General features: G+C 41.0%; 1 protein-coding gene across 1 annotated transcript; it reads left to right on the top strand.

Moving 5' to 3' along the window:
- The first annotated feature begins 1,644 nt into the window (after positions 1 to 1,644).
- Positions 1,645 to 11,877, top strand: WBP11 (WW domain binding protein 11). The gene is made up of 11 exons (XM_009999009.1): positions 1,645 to 1,761; positions 2,550 to 2,581; positions 3,153 to 3,246; positions 3,629 to 3,825; positions 4,686 to 4,819; positions 5,497 to 5,696; positions 7,371 to 7,565; positions 8,097 to 8,198; positions 9,046 to 9,360; positions 10,591 to 10,773; positions 11,444 to 11,877. The coding sequence occupies exons 1-11, from the start codon at positions 1,698 to 1,700 to the stop codon at positions 11,875 to 11,877; spliced, it is 1,950 nt and encodes a 649-aa protein (XP_009997311.1). The 5' UTR covers positions 1,645 to 1,697.
- The last annotated feature ends 4,457 nt before the right edge of the window (positions 11,878 to 16,334 follow it).

Here is a 16,334-nt window from a genome sequence, read left to right as displayed (position 1 = left end):
GGTGAGAGGAGCGGGCCGGGGCCGGGGCCGGGGGAAAAGAAGAAGGGAAGCGAGGAGAAGGCAGCGGTTTGCGCTATCGCCTTCTCCCTCCGTCCCGGGGAGGGGGGGGAGGCTTTCGTGTGCTTCACGGGAGACTTCTTGCCTCGTTCCCTCAGGGCTAAAAAAACCCCCAACATTCATAAATTTAGTGTTTTGTGGTGTATTTTATTTTTATTTTATTTTTTGGGGGGGTTGCTTTTTCTCCATCGACTGTTAACTTGTTGTGTTGAAGCTCTTTGCTTTGTGTCCTGAAAGGATCGAGGTTTCAGAAGTTTGTTCTTTTTACCCTGTAAATGTTAGAAACCTGGGAAATGCGAGGTGCAAATGCAATGCCTACCTGTGTTTGGTGAGCTTCCCACCTAAAAAAAATAAATAAATGACAGTGGCAGGCAAAAAAATCGATATAATCTTCTAAGTAGGAAGTATTTTATTGGTGATCAGAAGTCTTGTGGTGTTCTTGCAAGCAGGAGGCCAGCTGTGAGCATAACCTGGTCGTATGAGCCATGAGCAGAGCTGGTCAGTGCACTGAATGTGGTCACTTCTTGGAGCTTGGTAGGAACCCCTTCTGCAAGGCCTTGAGACACTGAATGAGGACCTGTGCTTACATTTCTTTTTAGGGAATAAGGCGGGGCTCGTTGTTTAGTAGTTTGAAAGTGACATCTACTGTAACTAGGGATGAAGAATAAATGCACATGGTGACTGCAGTGAAGCAGCAGAGAACTTTGGACTGAACTTGTTAATACTTTCACTTCAGCCATGATGGATGCAGTATGGTGACTAGAAGGCTGCATCCTCTCAGCTCCCAAAGTTCAGAGACTGCTTTAGTTTTTGGAGTGGAATTTGCTGGATATTATGGATTTCTTTTTTTATTTATTTATTATTTTCCAGTGGTGTTTTGGCACAGAAATGGGGCTGTAGGTGAGGGAAGATGAGAGATATGAGAGGGGTAGCATCCCTGGCTGTAGTTTGGACACTTCTGTAGCCATCTGAAAGTTGAAGAAATGTCTGAAGATGGGAAATAGTTCTTTCCAGAAAAACTTTTTCTTTTCTGGTCGGTATAACAGTTTGAAGTAACACTGATGGAAGTAGAGAGCAAAAGGGCAGTGGTGTAACAGGAAGAGAAAATGACATGAATGTGTGTGCAAAACACTTGCTGGTGGATAAAGTGGGCGCTGGGGATAGAAATCAAGGGCAACTTGAATGTCTGAGAAAAAGAGGAATATTGTGTGAAATATTAGAAAGTGAGAAGAATGGAATTTTTAAAGAGCTTTTAAAAGAGTAAATGAAAAAGCTAGAAGGATCCTGATATCTCATAGAAAAACAGAATGTTTCTTTCTCCCCTGTGCACTCCGCAGTGTAAGCAGGAAGCTTCTTGGTTGGTGTCTCGAATAATGATCTGGTTGATTAGTTTGAAGTAGGCATCTAGTGAAGTAGTAGTAAATAGGTACTTAAATAGTAACACTTAAAGTGGGTCTGAGATTGTAGTAGTATTTGAGAACCTCACAAGTATTTGAGGTTCTTGAGGCAGCAACCTGCTGATGCAGAGAGGAGAAACAAGCATACTCAACCTGCTGGTGATCTGAAACAATGTTGTCTTTTCCAGGTCTCTCCCTGTTTTTCAGTTTATTTTTTTTTGAGGTGGAAGGAAGAAAATAAAAATGGGGCGGAGATCGACATCATCCACCAAGAGTGGGAAGTTTATGAATCCCACAGATCAAGCCCGTAAGTATTAATAAAAGCTAAGCAGATGGGAATAGGGGAGGGGTCCTAGGGAAGCAGTGAAAAGCTTTATCTGAAAATGAGATCCTCACTGATGAACCACAACAGTTTCCCTACCTTGAAAAATACTATCTTGGTTTTGGCTGGTGTAAAAACTTCCTGAGAAGGCTGCTTGCTTGTGTGCTGTGGCTTCTCTGAGTATTTGTCTCTTTAGATTTTACTTTAGTTATTGGTGCTAGAAGGTCTTTTTACTTAGTCGTTGTCTAAACTGCCAACCTGCTTCTTGAGATATAATTCATCTGTATGAGGGTGGAATTTGAGGAACACATTAAATTTTCCAAGAGGTCTGATCAGAGGAAGGAGTTGCCTGTTTTTTCCTTTTGATAACATGCCAGGTGTTATCAATACTAAACAGATAAAGAAAGTCCAGAATTCATCAGTCAATATGATTTCTTTCAGATGCATTGTCTCTTGTTGGCTCTTTTAGAGCTTCTGGGCTGCAGTCCTTTCATGACTGCACACGTCACTACGACTTTTGCTGCTTGCTGTTCTGTAGAGAAACAGCCTTGCTCCTGGAGGCAGGAAGGTGGCTTTATCTTCTGTACAGCACACAAGATAGAAATCTATTTCATGGTGTGTTTCTCTGTTACTGGGAAGATGAGTTTAAAAGTTACAGTGTCTGTAAAGTGAGTGAAATTTAGAAACAGTACTAATCCTGATGAAGGAAAGGTTCTTCGTGGATTTGGTTGTCTCTTTCAAGTTCTTATTTTCTCTTTCTTCCTCCTCTCCAGGAAAGGAAGCTCGGAAAAGGGAACTAAAGAAGGTAAATGTAGAGATCAGAAACATTTACTTGGCATTCTCTGTCCTACTTGCCATGTTTGTGATCAGATGGTACATCCTAAGATTGACTTTGGAAACAGTTATCCAAACAAATAGTTTTAAGAAAACATACAGAAATCTTGTTTTGACTAACCGTATCTCATAATCTGCTATTTTTAAACGTGTGATTATTACAGGTTTTTGAAACATTATTGTAAGTGCTTGGGAATTGAGGAAAAAACAGAAAACCAAATAGACCACCTGACTCACATACTTCTTAGTGCATTTTACTGTATACCTTTTGTCAGTTGGTTGTCTTCTTGATTGCATATGTCTTAATTGAAGTGAATGATTATAGAAGAATTTGTAAAGAGCAAGATAGTGGAACTAGAATTCCTGGAAGCTTTAATTACCTTTGCTTCTGATTTGTGCCATGGCTGATATTTGCAGGGCATTTTTAAGTGCCTTTTTTTTTCCCAGCAGACTGGGAATATTGAGAGGGGAATAACTGGTACAAACGTTCTGTCTTTTTCTCCTGTGACACTTTTATGATGTGCTTGATCTCTGATTTTTAGAACAAAAAGCAACGGATGATGGTACGAGCAGCTGTACTAAAGATGAAAGATCCAAAGCAGATTATCCGGGACATGGAAAAATTGGATGAGATGGGTGAGTGAGAGGCACTGGGTACTTAGGTGGTGGATTATGTAGACGCATAACATAGTTTTAAGGGACAACTGGAGATTAAAATAGAGTAACCTTTCTTTCTTTTGTGTTAGAAGGAGAGATTCCGTTAATAATTGGGTATTGATGATTATTTGAGGTGATGTGCCATCAAAGCTAACTTTTTTGGTGGGGGGAAGATGGGTGATAAAAAGAACAAGTAGTGTTTGTGATAGTAACTTCAAGTTGAGGGAGGGGATTGCCATAAAGCTAAAGACTTCCTGAAAATGGGGATTGGAAATTGCTTGCTTTGAAGTTGTTTCATTTGTCACAGTTGTGGAGTAGAGTAACTTAAGAATTTTTGGGTTTTTTTGCTGTCTTGGATTAGAGTTTAACCCAGTCCAGCAGCCACAACTTAATGAAAAGGTGCTAAAGGACAAACGCAAAAAGCTCCGTGAGACTTTTGAGCGCATCTTGCGGCTTTATGAGAAGGAGAATCCTGACATCTATAAAGAGCTACGCAAGTTGGAAGTGGAGTATGAGCAGAAGAGATCACAACTCAGCCAGTATTTTGATGCTGTCAAGGTAATGCTTATTGTATTTCAGGCTGGTAGCTGTGGTGGTGTCTGTTATTTGTCTGCTCATTAGGTGTGACAGTTAAGAAGGAAGAGAACTGTTTTTCAGAGACCAGTGTTTATGTTATGTGACCCATGCTAAGTACTTACAATAATTTGGATAGTATGTCAGTTACAGCATTTAACTGAGGGTGGCCTCAAGTTGCAGGTTGTCAAGTCTGTATTTGTCTCTGATATACTGATTGAATTCAACAAGAAATTACAGGGGGAGGGGAAATGTATATTGCAAATCAACAATACCAGAATTGTTTTCTGTATTAGAAAGACCAAATTTGTCAAGGTGCTGTTGATATTTCTGTAAATTTCTACTGAATCTGTTACTGAAAATAATGAAAATCCTTTGGCATTCCTTTAAAGACCTTGCTTTGACATTCTTCCCAACTATACTGGAGAACATACGTTGCCCCAGTGCAAATATCTGTAAGATTATTTTTTTTTCCTTTGGAATATTCAACAGCTTGTGATTTGTGCCTTCTGGACACTGAAGGAAAAAAAGGTACAGGCATACTTGTCTGCAGCCTATTTCCTTTGGGGACTGAAGGTCTAAAGGGGGTTGGCAATCTGACTGGATTTGACTGAAATACTAAAGCCTTTTGTGAGTGCACTGCATGTGCTTTGTTGTGCATTGAAAGCTTTTTCTGTTGACTTTTTACCTGATGTCTTTTCATGGACAGCTGCAAGATAGCATGCACTTGGAACATCTTTGGCACGTGATGACAGGTCCCATGTGTTGTGTACTCTGAAAGGTAACAAGTTTGTGCAATGGCTTCTGTGAGAGTAACCCACTCTGTCCTTTTTCTGTTTCCCCAGAATGCTCAGCATGTTGAAGTGGAAAGTATCCCCTTGCCAGATATGCCACATGCTCCTTCCAACATCCTTATACAGGACATTCCCCTTCCAGGGGCTCAACCACCTTCTATCCTCAAGAAGACATCAGCCTATGGGTAAGTGGAAAAAGAAAATTAAAGGAGAAGTAAAAAAGGAACACTCTTCCATCTAAGGAGGAGCTAAGGGTAGAAATGGAGGCAATATTGAGTGGCAGAAATCAGGAATTCTGTGCAACAGAATTGTACTTTCTTTTAATCAAAGCCCTTTTTAATCTTTCCTTACTATTACAGTTTTTTGTTTAAATTGCCTCATCATTGTCTTGTAGTGTTTGCCTTTCTACATATCAATAAAACTTAAAACCCTACCACTTTGAGCATGAATTGCCATATATGTGTCATTTGTCTTGCTGGTATATTCAGTTTAAGCTCCTAGTTTACTTGATTATCAGATTTCTCATTCTAGTACTTTTTTTTTTTTCTGAACAGCCTTCTCCTTTCACCAACTTTGTGGTTATTTCATTCTGCTTCTGTGGTGGGATGAAATCCTTGCTTTTGTGTGTTTGTCTTCAGTTGCCTTCTGAGAAGCTCATTTTTGTCTGATCTTCAGCAATTGTCTTTTTATGAGGTTGTAAGCTCCTTGGGACAAAAACAAATACTTTACAAATGTTCATGTTTCATTTTAGATGGCTACTGTGTGTGCCATGATGAGAGAAGGCTAAATCATTCTCTTAAGTGCATGTTTGCTTTCACTTACTTTGTGTGCCTACATTTTTAATTTCCTGTCTTATTTCCAGACCACCAGTTCGGTCCATTTCTGTACTTCCACCTCCTGGGCTTGGTGTTCCACGTTTGCCTCCAGGCAGGAAGCCCCCTGGACCTCCCCCAGGGCCACCCCCACCTCAAGTTCTACAAATGTATGGCCGTAAAGTGGGTTTCTCCTTGGACATGGCTCCTCGAAGGCGAGAAGAGGAGATTTCTTACAGTTCTGAAGCAGGTGAGGACTTAACTGTTTCTGAGTTGTTCTTTGACCTCTTTGTTTTGCTGCAGATGGTACTGCTGTGAATGTATTGTGCTCTAGACAAGGTGTTCTCAGGGCAAGATGGGTGTTAATACTACTTGAAGACTGTTCTTAAGTGATTGCATCTCTGAGGTGATTCTGGTATATTTCATAGTATCTGCAGTTTTGTTATCTATATTTTTGAATGTTGAAACTTCCAATTACAACTTTCAGATTTATTTTGTTTTTGCATTAGGTTGCACAGATTGACTGTTTTCCCATGTGGTCATAACAATGCTGAAACATTTTTATTTTATCCTTTAAAAAACCCCAGCTATAACACACCAGAGGGTTGTGTTGCCTTTCAGTGAGACCTAGACAGGCTGTAAAGTTGCGCGGGGAGAAACTTAGTAAAATACAAAAAGGGAAAACGTAGAGTCTTCCATCTGGGAAAGAGCAACCCTGTGTCCCAGAATAGGTTGGGGACTGACCTGTTGGATAGCAGCAGAGGGGAAAGAGACCTGGGGGTCCTGGTGGACAGGAGGATGACCATGAGCCCAGCAATGTGCCCTTGTGGCCAAGAAGGCCAGTGGCATCTTGGGGTGTACTAGAAAGGGTGTGGTTAGTAGGTCGAGAGAGGTTCTGCCCCTCTCCTCTATTTGACTTGGTGAGGCCACATCTGGAATCTTGTGTCCAGTTCTGGGCCCCTCAATTCAAGAAGGACAGGGAACTGCTTGAAAGGGTCCAGCACAGAGCCACAAAGATGATGAAGGGAGTGGAACATCTCCCTTATGAGGAAAGGCTGAGGGAGCTGGGTCTCTTTAGCTTGGAGAAGAGGAGACTGAGGAGTGACCTCATCAACATTTATAACGATATAAAAGGTGAGTGTCAGGAGGACAGAGCCAGGTTCTTCTCAGTGATGTCCAGTGATAGGACAAGGGGCAAAGGGCGCAAGCTTGAGCATAGGAGGTTCCACATAAAGGTGAGAAAAAGCTTCTTTACTGTGAGGGTGACAAAATCCTGGAACAGGCTGCCCAGAGAGGTTGTGGAGATGTGCTCTAGGTGACCCTGCTCTGGCAGGGAGCTTGGACTGGAAGATCTTTCGAGGTCCCTTCTAACCCCTTAGATTGTGTGCTTCTGTGTTTCTCAGAGAAGTCTGACTTTAAAAAAAAACCTAAAAGAAAACAAGGAAAAAAACCCCCAAAAACCCAAACCCTAGAAAACAAAACCAACCCATCCCAGACCAAAACAACAACAGAAACCCCAGCAAACCCAGGGTTTTCATTTGCAGTGAGAACTTGGGTCCTCCTTTTCACAGTTACTGTATCATTCCTGTAATTTTTTGTGAATGGGTAGATCAACTTAATTGCATGTCAGAAAGCATGAAGGTATTTTAATGATGGGTGATTAATAAATAAAAGCTAACTAATGAGCTGCAGGTAGGAGTTGCCTTCACTTGTTTGTTGTGCAAATTAACCGGCTGGTTAGCAGGAAATCTTACGAATAGACTCCAAAATACTGTTTAGGAATATGTGCTAAACAGTAAAAGGTTGACAGTATTTCCAGGCTATAGCTAGAGGGATTATTCTGACTGTACACATAGACTGGTATGAAAGACAGAATATTTTGTATGTGGAGTTCATGCATTTCCTAATACTTCTTTTCCTGCAGGACAGCGTGGGCATGATGACGATATGTCCAGTACCAGCGAAGATGAAGGTTATCCTGAGGATATGGATCAAGACAAGCATGATGAGAGTAGTGATGACAGTGACAGTGATAGGTCAGATGCAGACAGTGAAGGAGAAGACTTCGCGCATCGTGATAATGACAAGGAAAGGGAAGGTGGTGAAGAAAAGAAATCAGGTATGATGGGAAGTTATGGACTGGGGTTTGTTTTTTCAAAAGAGAAACACTACTTAAAAGAATTTGTGTCTGTTTTCCTGAGTGAAGGGGAAAGTAATTTGTGTAGCCAGCTAACTCTGTCACCTTAATTTCAGCCGAAGAATTCCAAATAGCAGAAGAAAGCTATTTGGAAGTGAAACATTTTTTCAGATTTTCTCAACAGATTGGATTGGCAAGGTACCCTACAAAAATTAAGCCTCACTGTAAAATACACTGACTCTTCAGTGACTCAAACAACTACAAAACCTAAATTTCCTACTGCTAATGCTTTTAGATTATTTTTTTAAATTAATTTCTTGGGGGAGACCAATTAATAGAGAATACTAGGCTAGCAAAATTTCAAATAGTCAGTAACAGCAATGCTAACTCTTATGTAAGGAGAATCATTGTTAGAATGATATGTTGTCCATACCAGGTAGAAGACCTAAATCTATCTGATTTTTATTTTCTTCCCACCTTCTGCCACCCTTGTCCATGCTTTCCTTTCCCCAGGTCATAGTGTACGGTTTGCAGACATGCCTGGGAAGTCACGGAAAAAGAAAAAGAACATGAAAGAACTGACTCCACTCCAGGCCATGATGTTACGAATGGCAGGTGAGCGAGATGGATGTGTTAAGTGGAGATATGCCACTGGGCTTCCAGTTATGCTTTCTGTAATAAGCTTACTTTGTTTGCACAGCTTCTATTTTATAGAGTAAATATTTTACTGTCATAATGTAAGATCTGCTAAGAATATAAGTTGTAGTTAGGTATCTGTTGGGGTTTTAAAAAATAATTTTTAGTCTACTAGTATTGTGTGTTTTGCATAGCAGAGTTGGGAGTTACAGTAGCAACTTTATATATTTTTTTTAATGTATTGGAAAATCTTTCTTCTAGATTTTATCTTGCTTAACTTTAAAACAATTGATCAAACAAAATATGAGCTCATAGACAATCTCACATTTTCTTTTTCACTGTGGGCTCGTCCTGTAACCTGTAAGGATTTGCACTCCCTAAAAATATCCTTTTGCAGGAATAAGTTAACCAAAATAGTGAAGTTTTATTTTGTTTGTTTTAGAAAGATGCCCAGTATCTTTCAAAGTGCTGGGGTTTCTTGACCCCGGGGGATTATGTTTGTTTTGAGGTTGTGTCCCCATCCCCTGTTCTGCCCTCACCTTCTGCAAACTCCCACAAACCTTTGATCAAATAGTTGCAGTTCAGGTCAATAGAAGTTTCAGCTCCCACAGGAACACATAGAACTTGGTGGCAGAGCTGTGTCTAGAGCTGTGATTTTTGTACTTTTTTAATTTTAATTTTCTATTTAATAATTAATTGTCATGTCTTGTGTGGTGTTTTTTTTTCCTTTGAGGTAAGATTTCTCTTTATTTTGTGTGCTAAGGTTTCTCTGATGTTCACAAAGATACTACCTGTGGACTGATTCTATAAATGTCTCCGTTTCTAGGTCAGGAAATTCCAGAAGAAGGAAGAGAAGTAGAAGAGTATTCGGAAGAAGAGGAGGAGGAGGAAGAAGACTCAGAGTCTGAAGAGACATCACAACAACAACAGCAACAACAACTCAGTGAGGAAACTATTGCAGAGACTGGATCATCTACTGCAGCTTCCCAGACACAACAGCAGCAACAGGCTCAGCAGTCTGCTCCTCCGACTCAGATACAGGCACCTCCTATGCCTGGGCCACCTCCACTAGGACCACCTCCAGCCCCTCCACTGAGGCCCCCAGGCCCACCCACTGGCCTTCCTCCTGGCCCTCCACCAGGTGAATGCTTGATTTACTCTGGTTTGAAGGATGCAGGCTCTCTGTGCTACAGGCAGCGTATCTGTTTAGGAGTTTAGAAGCTGCTGAATGTCTTGCAGATGAAGTACAGGAGCCCAGTGTGGTAGTTGCTGAGGTCTGTGATCTCTTCTGTGGTCAATCTGTTGTTGCTGTGCTTTTGAGGTATCAGGCTCCTGATGGCCTGATGGGCATTGCCTTGTTCATTAGTACCAAGGCTTGTTCTTAGCACCAACAGAGGTAGGCAGCCAAGGAGCCAGTGTTGTATGAAGAACAAGGTCTGATGCCATGTGCTTCTCCAGTGGGTTTGGTGGTTTTTCTGTCTTTCCCCTCATGCTTTACCCTGAACAAGACATGCTAAACAGGCTTGGGAGCTACCACCCAGGCTTTGATGGTTTTTTAGGTGTATTTTTTTTAATGAGCTGTGGTGGTGAAGGCTTATGCTGATTCTGTGGCAGATCAATAACTTTTTATTCATAGTGTATGGCGTCTATGAAGCACCTGAGGTTTATTTAGAGGAAAACAGCAGTGTTTCTGTAACTTAGTAGGTTTACCATGTAGCTGAATGGGACCACAGTAATGAGCTGTTTTCTAATTTGAACAAGTGTATAAATCTGTCTCTTGAGTTTTTATACTTACACTGTGAAGATCAATAGCTGGCTATAGTGAGGAGCAGTACATACTATGTTTTAATGAATTTTATTCTAGATAGGTACGTTAACAATGTGGTTCTTTTTTTTTTTTTTTTTTTTTTTTTTTCCGAAAGTTACGGTAAAAATGTGGTTTTTTTTTTTTTTTTTTTTTTTTTTTTTTCCCAGGGAATCGAGGGAAAGCAAAGATCTTTCCAGTGTCTTCTCTACGGATTTATTTTTTTTGTGATAACTCAGGCCAGAGGGCAATCAAATGCCAGATTCTTTCACTTTTAACTGTTTAAATTCTTAACAACCTCAGCTCAGTAGCCATTGTCTGCTATTGTTTCATTACATGTGAGAGAAGATACTTGACTATTATGAATAAACTTTCATCTAAGCCTAAAATCTGCTGTCTTTTTGAGATTTATTTATTTTTTTTTAGAAGATCTGTTTAATGGCAGCTGGCTAGCTTTAGAATTGCTTTCAAGTTCCTGTTGAGGATTTTTAGTATTAGCTGATGGGATAGTTTTGGGTTTTCTTAACCAGGAACTAAATTTCTCTTGATTTATGTATGTGCTTTCAGGAGCTCCTCCGTTCCTGAGACCTCCTGGCTTACCAGGAATGCGTGGGCCTTTACCTCGACTTCTACCACCAGGCCCACCACCTGGGCGTCCACCTGGCCCTCCTCCAGGCCCTCCACCAGGTCTGCCCCCAGGTCCTCCTCCACGTGGACCTCCTCCTCGCCTGCCTCCTCCTGCCCCACCAGGTAAAGTATTCTGTTTGCTCAGAGCCAAGTCTCTCCCTGTTTTATTTTCCCAGTTTTTGCTGTGGTGACCAAGCCAGGAAGCATAAGCGGTTACCTGTTCGGCTTTGTTCCTGTCTGGATTGTGCTAGATCTTTTTCTATGCAATAACAAGTAATTTTCTACTGCTGTGTGCAGTTTATTAGCAAGAAATCTGTCCTCAAAAAGGAAATTTCAGAGTTTAAACTTCTGCTGGACTGTTTTTAAATAACCCCACGGTGTTGTAATGTTGCTGCACTTAATGAGTTGAAGATGGGGATTTTTCTTCTCTGCATGGTCATAAAAGTCTGACTCTGAAATTCCAATCAATGGATCATCAAGAAACGTTAGTTTCAGATGATAACTTTAAAATTTGAAAGGGAGCAATACACAGACTGCTGTAGTTTTCAAAATCTGACGTTCAGCACCATTTTCAACTTGGTATTTGGTGCAGGGTGCTAAACGATTCATTTTTATTTTTATTTTTTTTTTTTGGAGCTAGTGCTACTACATCTTGTTTGTTTTTTTTTTTTTTGGGTGTGTGTTGTTTTTTTTGTTTGATTTTTCCTTCTTGGCTTTTTGAGTCTGTGCACTTTTTTGACCAAAGACTTTAAGACTCCCAGGTGTGGAGTCAGCTCATGCCTTCTTCTTACAGGTATCCCTCCTCCTCGCCCAGGCATGTTACGGCCACCTCTGGTGCCTCCGTTAGGACCTGCCCCACCTGGCCTCTTCCCACCAACCCCCATTCCAAACCCCGGGGTCCTAAGTGCTCCCCCCAGCTTGATCCAGCGCCCCAAGGCGGATGACACCAGCGCAGCCACCATTGAGAAGAAGGCTACAGCCACCATCAGTGCCAAGCCGCAGATCACTAACCCCAAGGCAGAGATCACTCGCTTTGTGCCCACGGCCCTGCGAGTGCGCCGGGAGAATAAAGGGGCTTCTGCTGCCTCCCAGAGAAAACAGGATGATGAGCCTGCTCTCCCATTAACCAAAGCTGCCCCTAAGGCTGGATCGTCTGCCCCTATCTCTGTACAGACAAAGGATGATGTGTATGAAGCCTTCATGAAGGAAATGGAAGGTCTCCTGTGATGTTATGGTCGTAGCCAGCTTTCTGCCCCTCTGGATGCAGATCAGACCACTGTGGAGGGAGGAGAAGGAACGGTCTTCCTGCAAGCAAGGGAAGGGCTCATGTGACAGGGAATAGTTCCCTACCCACAGGTTAACTTGCCAGTATGCTCTGAATAGAGACCTGCTGCAGATGAAGGGTGGCTGGGGACCCCCTTTCTGAGCTGGCATGTCCACTTGGTGGAAGGAAATTACAGTCAAGAAGGCGATGCTATGTCCCTGGAGTCCTTCCTCTTCCTTGAAGGGAGATAACGGTACTCTGGGGAGGCAGGTGTGGGAATGGGGGGTGGCTATGCTCTGCTTGAATACTTGCACATCCTGAATGATCTGGCAAGGGTAGTGGAACAAGTTTTTAAGGAGAAAACTGTTAGCAGCATTTCATATGCATATGGTTGTCTGGTTTTTATTTTCTGTACTGTTCCTTTCTGTAAATATTTTATAATCCTGTTTTTTTAGTTGCAGTGGGATTGATCCAGTCATCTTCCAGGATAGTCAGGGAGGTAATTTGTTGCGTATAATGTACACTGGAATTTTGCATCCCGTCCCCTTGACAGTCATCTTGATGGCTTTTCATCAACAGGGGAAACTTCATTTTGTCTTGTGAAAGACAATAAATGTTCAGTGTATCAAAATACTGGTTTCCTTGTGATTTGTTTAAAAGTAACATGTAAGATGGAAAGGGGGGAGGTTCTTTGGACTTTTTGGAAGATGAAGGCATTCTGAACCTCAGAAAAGAAACATAACAGCTGCATGATAATTAGTACATACTTTTTTAAAAACTAAAATTCTCCTATATTCTTGTTAAGGTTCTAGGCATCCCTTTTGGCCTTTTGTTGCTAGTAGAAACTGAAGTGTACTATGAATAACTAAAAAATTATTTATTTTATATGCTCTTACTGAAAGGTTTATTTCAAATCAAGCCTCATATATCCACTAATTGCATCTTGGACAGAGTAACATAAAAATTGGTGAACAATTTTAATTGTAAGAGCTTCACTGATAATTTTACTTATAGAATTTGCAATCAGATTTCCTTTGAAGTGAGTGATTTTTAACCTGGAGATATTTTTAAAGAAGGACTTTCATATTTCCAGCTTTAAAAACATTCTATTTTGTCAGAAGTTTTCCTTTAGCTTCAGTGACTATGGTGACTGAGCCAAATATTCTAATAACCCTTACCAAGTGCAAGAAACAAATTATATTCTCATTTGAAAGAGACTGCAAAGTCTTCTGGGTTCTTGTGGACAAACCGGTTTTAGGAACAGTAGGATTGTCTGTGTGAGCACTAAGGCTTTCCAAAACAAGCTGCTTCTTCGGAGAGCTAACTGCATTTTTGAAATATTTAAGTTTTGTCTGGAACACCAAAATAGAGCACAAGATTAATATTAGTAGTTCACTATTTATTTAGGTATCTTCATCCTGTTAAAAATAAAAGTGAGCTAGTGATGATAGAGTATGATAGAGCATAAAAGAAATTGAGAAATCTTAATTTTCCCTGTTGAAGGAATTGTAGTGAGTATCTTAGTAATGTTAAGAGTGGCTTCTCTAACGATCCATGAATTTCTGTGTGAGTATCTTCAGACTAGGTAGGACTCTAGATTTTTAATAAAGATAGTTTATTTTAAGCTGCCAGAGGTATCTCAAACAATACCTTTAGTTGGCTGTAAGTCTCAGACTTGGCTGAATATTCGACATTTAAAGGTTAAATCTGTTTTAAGGAGACAATACTAATTACCAAAATGTATATTTGAGAATTTTATTCTGTTTTCACAAATTCTGGACACACCAAAAAATAGGCTTGTACAACAATTCTTATTTCAGAAGTCAGTTGCAGTTGTGTCAGCATCTTAAAATTTTTTCTGGTTGTCATTATTGTGTATCTTCTTTAGCTTTTAAAAAATGCATTTTTATCTTTATTCTTTAAGTGAAATTATTATTGGGGAAAGTGGAGTCATTGAGATACCTCTGACCCTGGGTTTAAAAATAGTATTGACCCTGCCAGGAAACAGCCTGAGGAGAAGAGGAATATATTCTGGGTTAAGAACCTCCCTCCCCATCACATTCAAGGTGGAGAAATTTTCCCTGATAGTCCCTGTGATTACTTTAGTCGCCTGCAGGAGTCGCTTGTTTCATTCTGCTCTTCCACTTAAGTCTGATTTTTTTTTTTTATTTCTCGTGGGTTTTTTTTTGGTTTTTTTTTTAAATGTTGCATTTGCTGTATTCTCACGGAGGTGAGCTGTCTTTTCTTCTGTTGGGATGGAGTGAGTACTTGTCAGTTGCTGTATGTATCCTCTTCAGCCTGAAGCAAAAGGATTTTAATTGCTAGATACTTAAATGGGCCCAAAAAGGGACATTTTGGGCACAAGGAATGCACAAATTATCACAGAGTGGTCGTCTTCACCCTGCTTTGGGTTGAAAGGTGAGGCATGTGATAAAAGGAGGCAGGTAGTTTCCTACAGCTGATAGACATCTAAGGTGGATTGAAGAAGGGGAGTGTGGAGAAAAAAGAAGAGAGAAGTGGGGGTAGGGTGGAAACGTGTTCCTGAAATGGGCTTTGAGGTGAGATGGAAGAGCTGGATTTGACAATGAGAATCATCTGGGAGCTGCTAATTTTTTTTTCTGGGGCAAGTGCAAGGCCAGGATGCCTACTGCCTTGTGTAGCTCTTGCACAGGAGGCTTTTGGCATTTTGTGGTTTAGATTTTTGGATAAACACAAAGTTGGGAACTGCTTGGCTAGCTGGGGCTCTGTGTAGAAATTGGCTGTGTTTGGGGCTGATATTTCATCTGATTAACCAGAACTATGGTTTGTCTTTGGCTAAATAAATGTGGAGGATTCCTTTCCTTTCTTTCCTTAAACACAGTTCTAAGTGGAAAGAGCACAAAGATACCAGCTTTTCCTGTCACTTTTATCAAAGCAATGGGAACTGTGAATGCCCTGACTTCAGTCCATGCTGTCCAGTTATAATCTGGTTCGTCATCAGCTACAAATTATGGACAATGGACGAAACAGGAAATCCAGCTTTGAGAACTGCTGACAGCCTTTTCTCTCCCAGCATTGTGAATGATTGTAAAGCCATTCCACGACACTTGAATCAGATATATTAATGTTTTCCCTTCATCCTTGTTACCTTTGATCTCTAGGAATGACTCTGAGTGAGTGGAATCCTTAAAAAGAATGGATCAATGAAATTTTGCTTCAGCTGAACATCCATCAAATTACATAAGGTTTTGTGCTTATACTTCTATCAAGAAAAAACATGAAAACGGTCTCTAGTAACTGTACTGTGCGTTGGTACCCTGACACCAGTCAAAAACTGTTGAATTAAGAGTGTGTGAAATAGATATACAGGGATATACCATACTGTTAATTTATTTACTGAGGGAGAGTTGAATCAATGTTTATGTTGTCTTTGGGATTTTTTGTTTGGTTGGATTTTTTTGTTTGTTTTTGGTGTTTTTTTTTTGAGCTATCATAGATGGCCTGATGGGAGTTGTATCTTTGTCTTGCTCTGAAATAAAACAATTCTAGTATCCAGGGTAAACAGCATAGTCTGGTACCAACACTATTCACTTCATTGCAATTTAATGATATATATGTTGCAGGATCTGGGATGCATTATAAAGAACAACAACAAGTTAGAGTACAAAAGCATCAAGGGATGAGGATGGGTACAAAAGATCACTCTGAATTGGAATTTATGGAAATTGAGAGTAGAATCTCATGGTGTGGGGAAAATAGAGGAAGAGCCTGCTGTGCAACAGTGGGGTAGCAGAAGGATGTGACCAAGCCCAGGATGCAGGCTCCTCAGATTTAGACAGAGATATTGTCTGCCCTTGCTAGAAGCATGGAAGAAGGAGAAAACAAGTCATGGAATAAAGACAAACTTTAAATGATTAGAGCAAAGGAGGAAAGATTAACAGTAATCTCTGTCCACAAGAAAAGGCCAGACCATACCAGAAAAAAATCTCCAATCTTGATGAATTCAGTTCAGCCTATTGGTGCAGCAAGGTGTTCTCCACTTTGAGTAAAAGTGTGACAGCCTGCCTTCTGCTGCTCTGCATAATACCATATTAACTTGATGACAGGAACAGCTGGGAGCTTTGACTCCAGAATTGGAGACGTTTCCTGTGTTACATGTGCCTGCCTAGGTTCTCCCTCTCTCAGTAGGGCTAGGTTGCAAATGGATAAAAAGTTTTTTAAAACTAACCCCATGGCAGCGTTTCTGCTGCTCTAAGCACAGGCCGACAGCTAAACTGGCAGCGATGGCACCAGCAGACGCTGCCCCTGTTCCGGCTACGCACCTCTGTTCTCAGGCAGGCGGGGACACGTCGCCCAGGAAGGTCTTTCCGGAGCGCCCACAGGGCTGAGGAGCCCGCAGACGAGGCGGGAGGGGCGGGGGACGTGGCCCCGCCCCGGGGGG

This window comes from Chaetura pelagica, unplaced genomic scaffold, assembly GCF_000747805.2.
Source record: "Chaetura pelagica isolate M959 unplaced genomic scaffold, ChaPel_1.0 scaffold725, whole genome shotgun sequence".
In the NCBI taxonomy this organism is placed as follows: Eukaryota; Metazoa; Chordata; class Aves; order Apodiformes; family Apodidae; genus Chaetura; species Chaetura pelagica.
The sequence above is the reverse complement of the archived record's forward strand: the minus strand, read 5'-3'. Positions and strand labels throughout refer to the sequence as shown.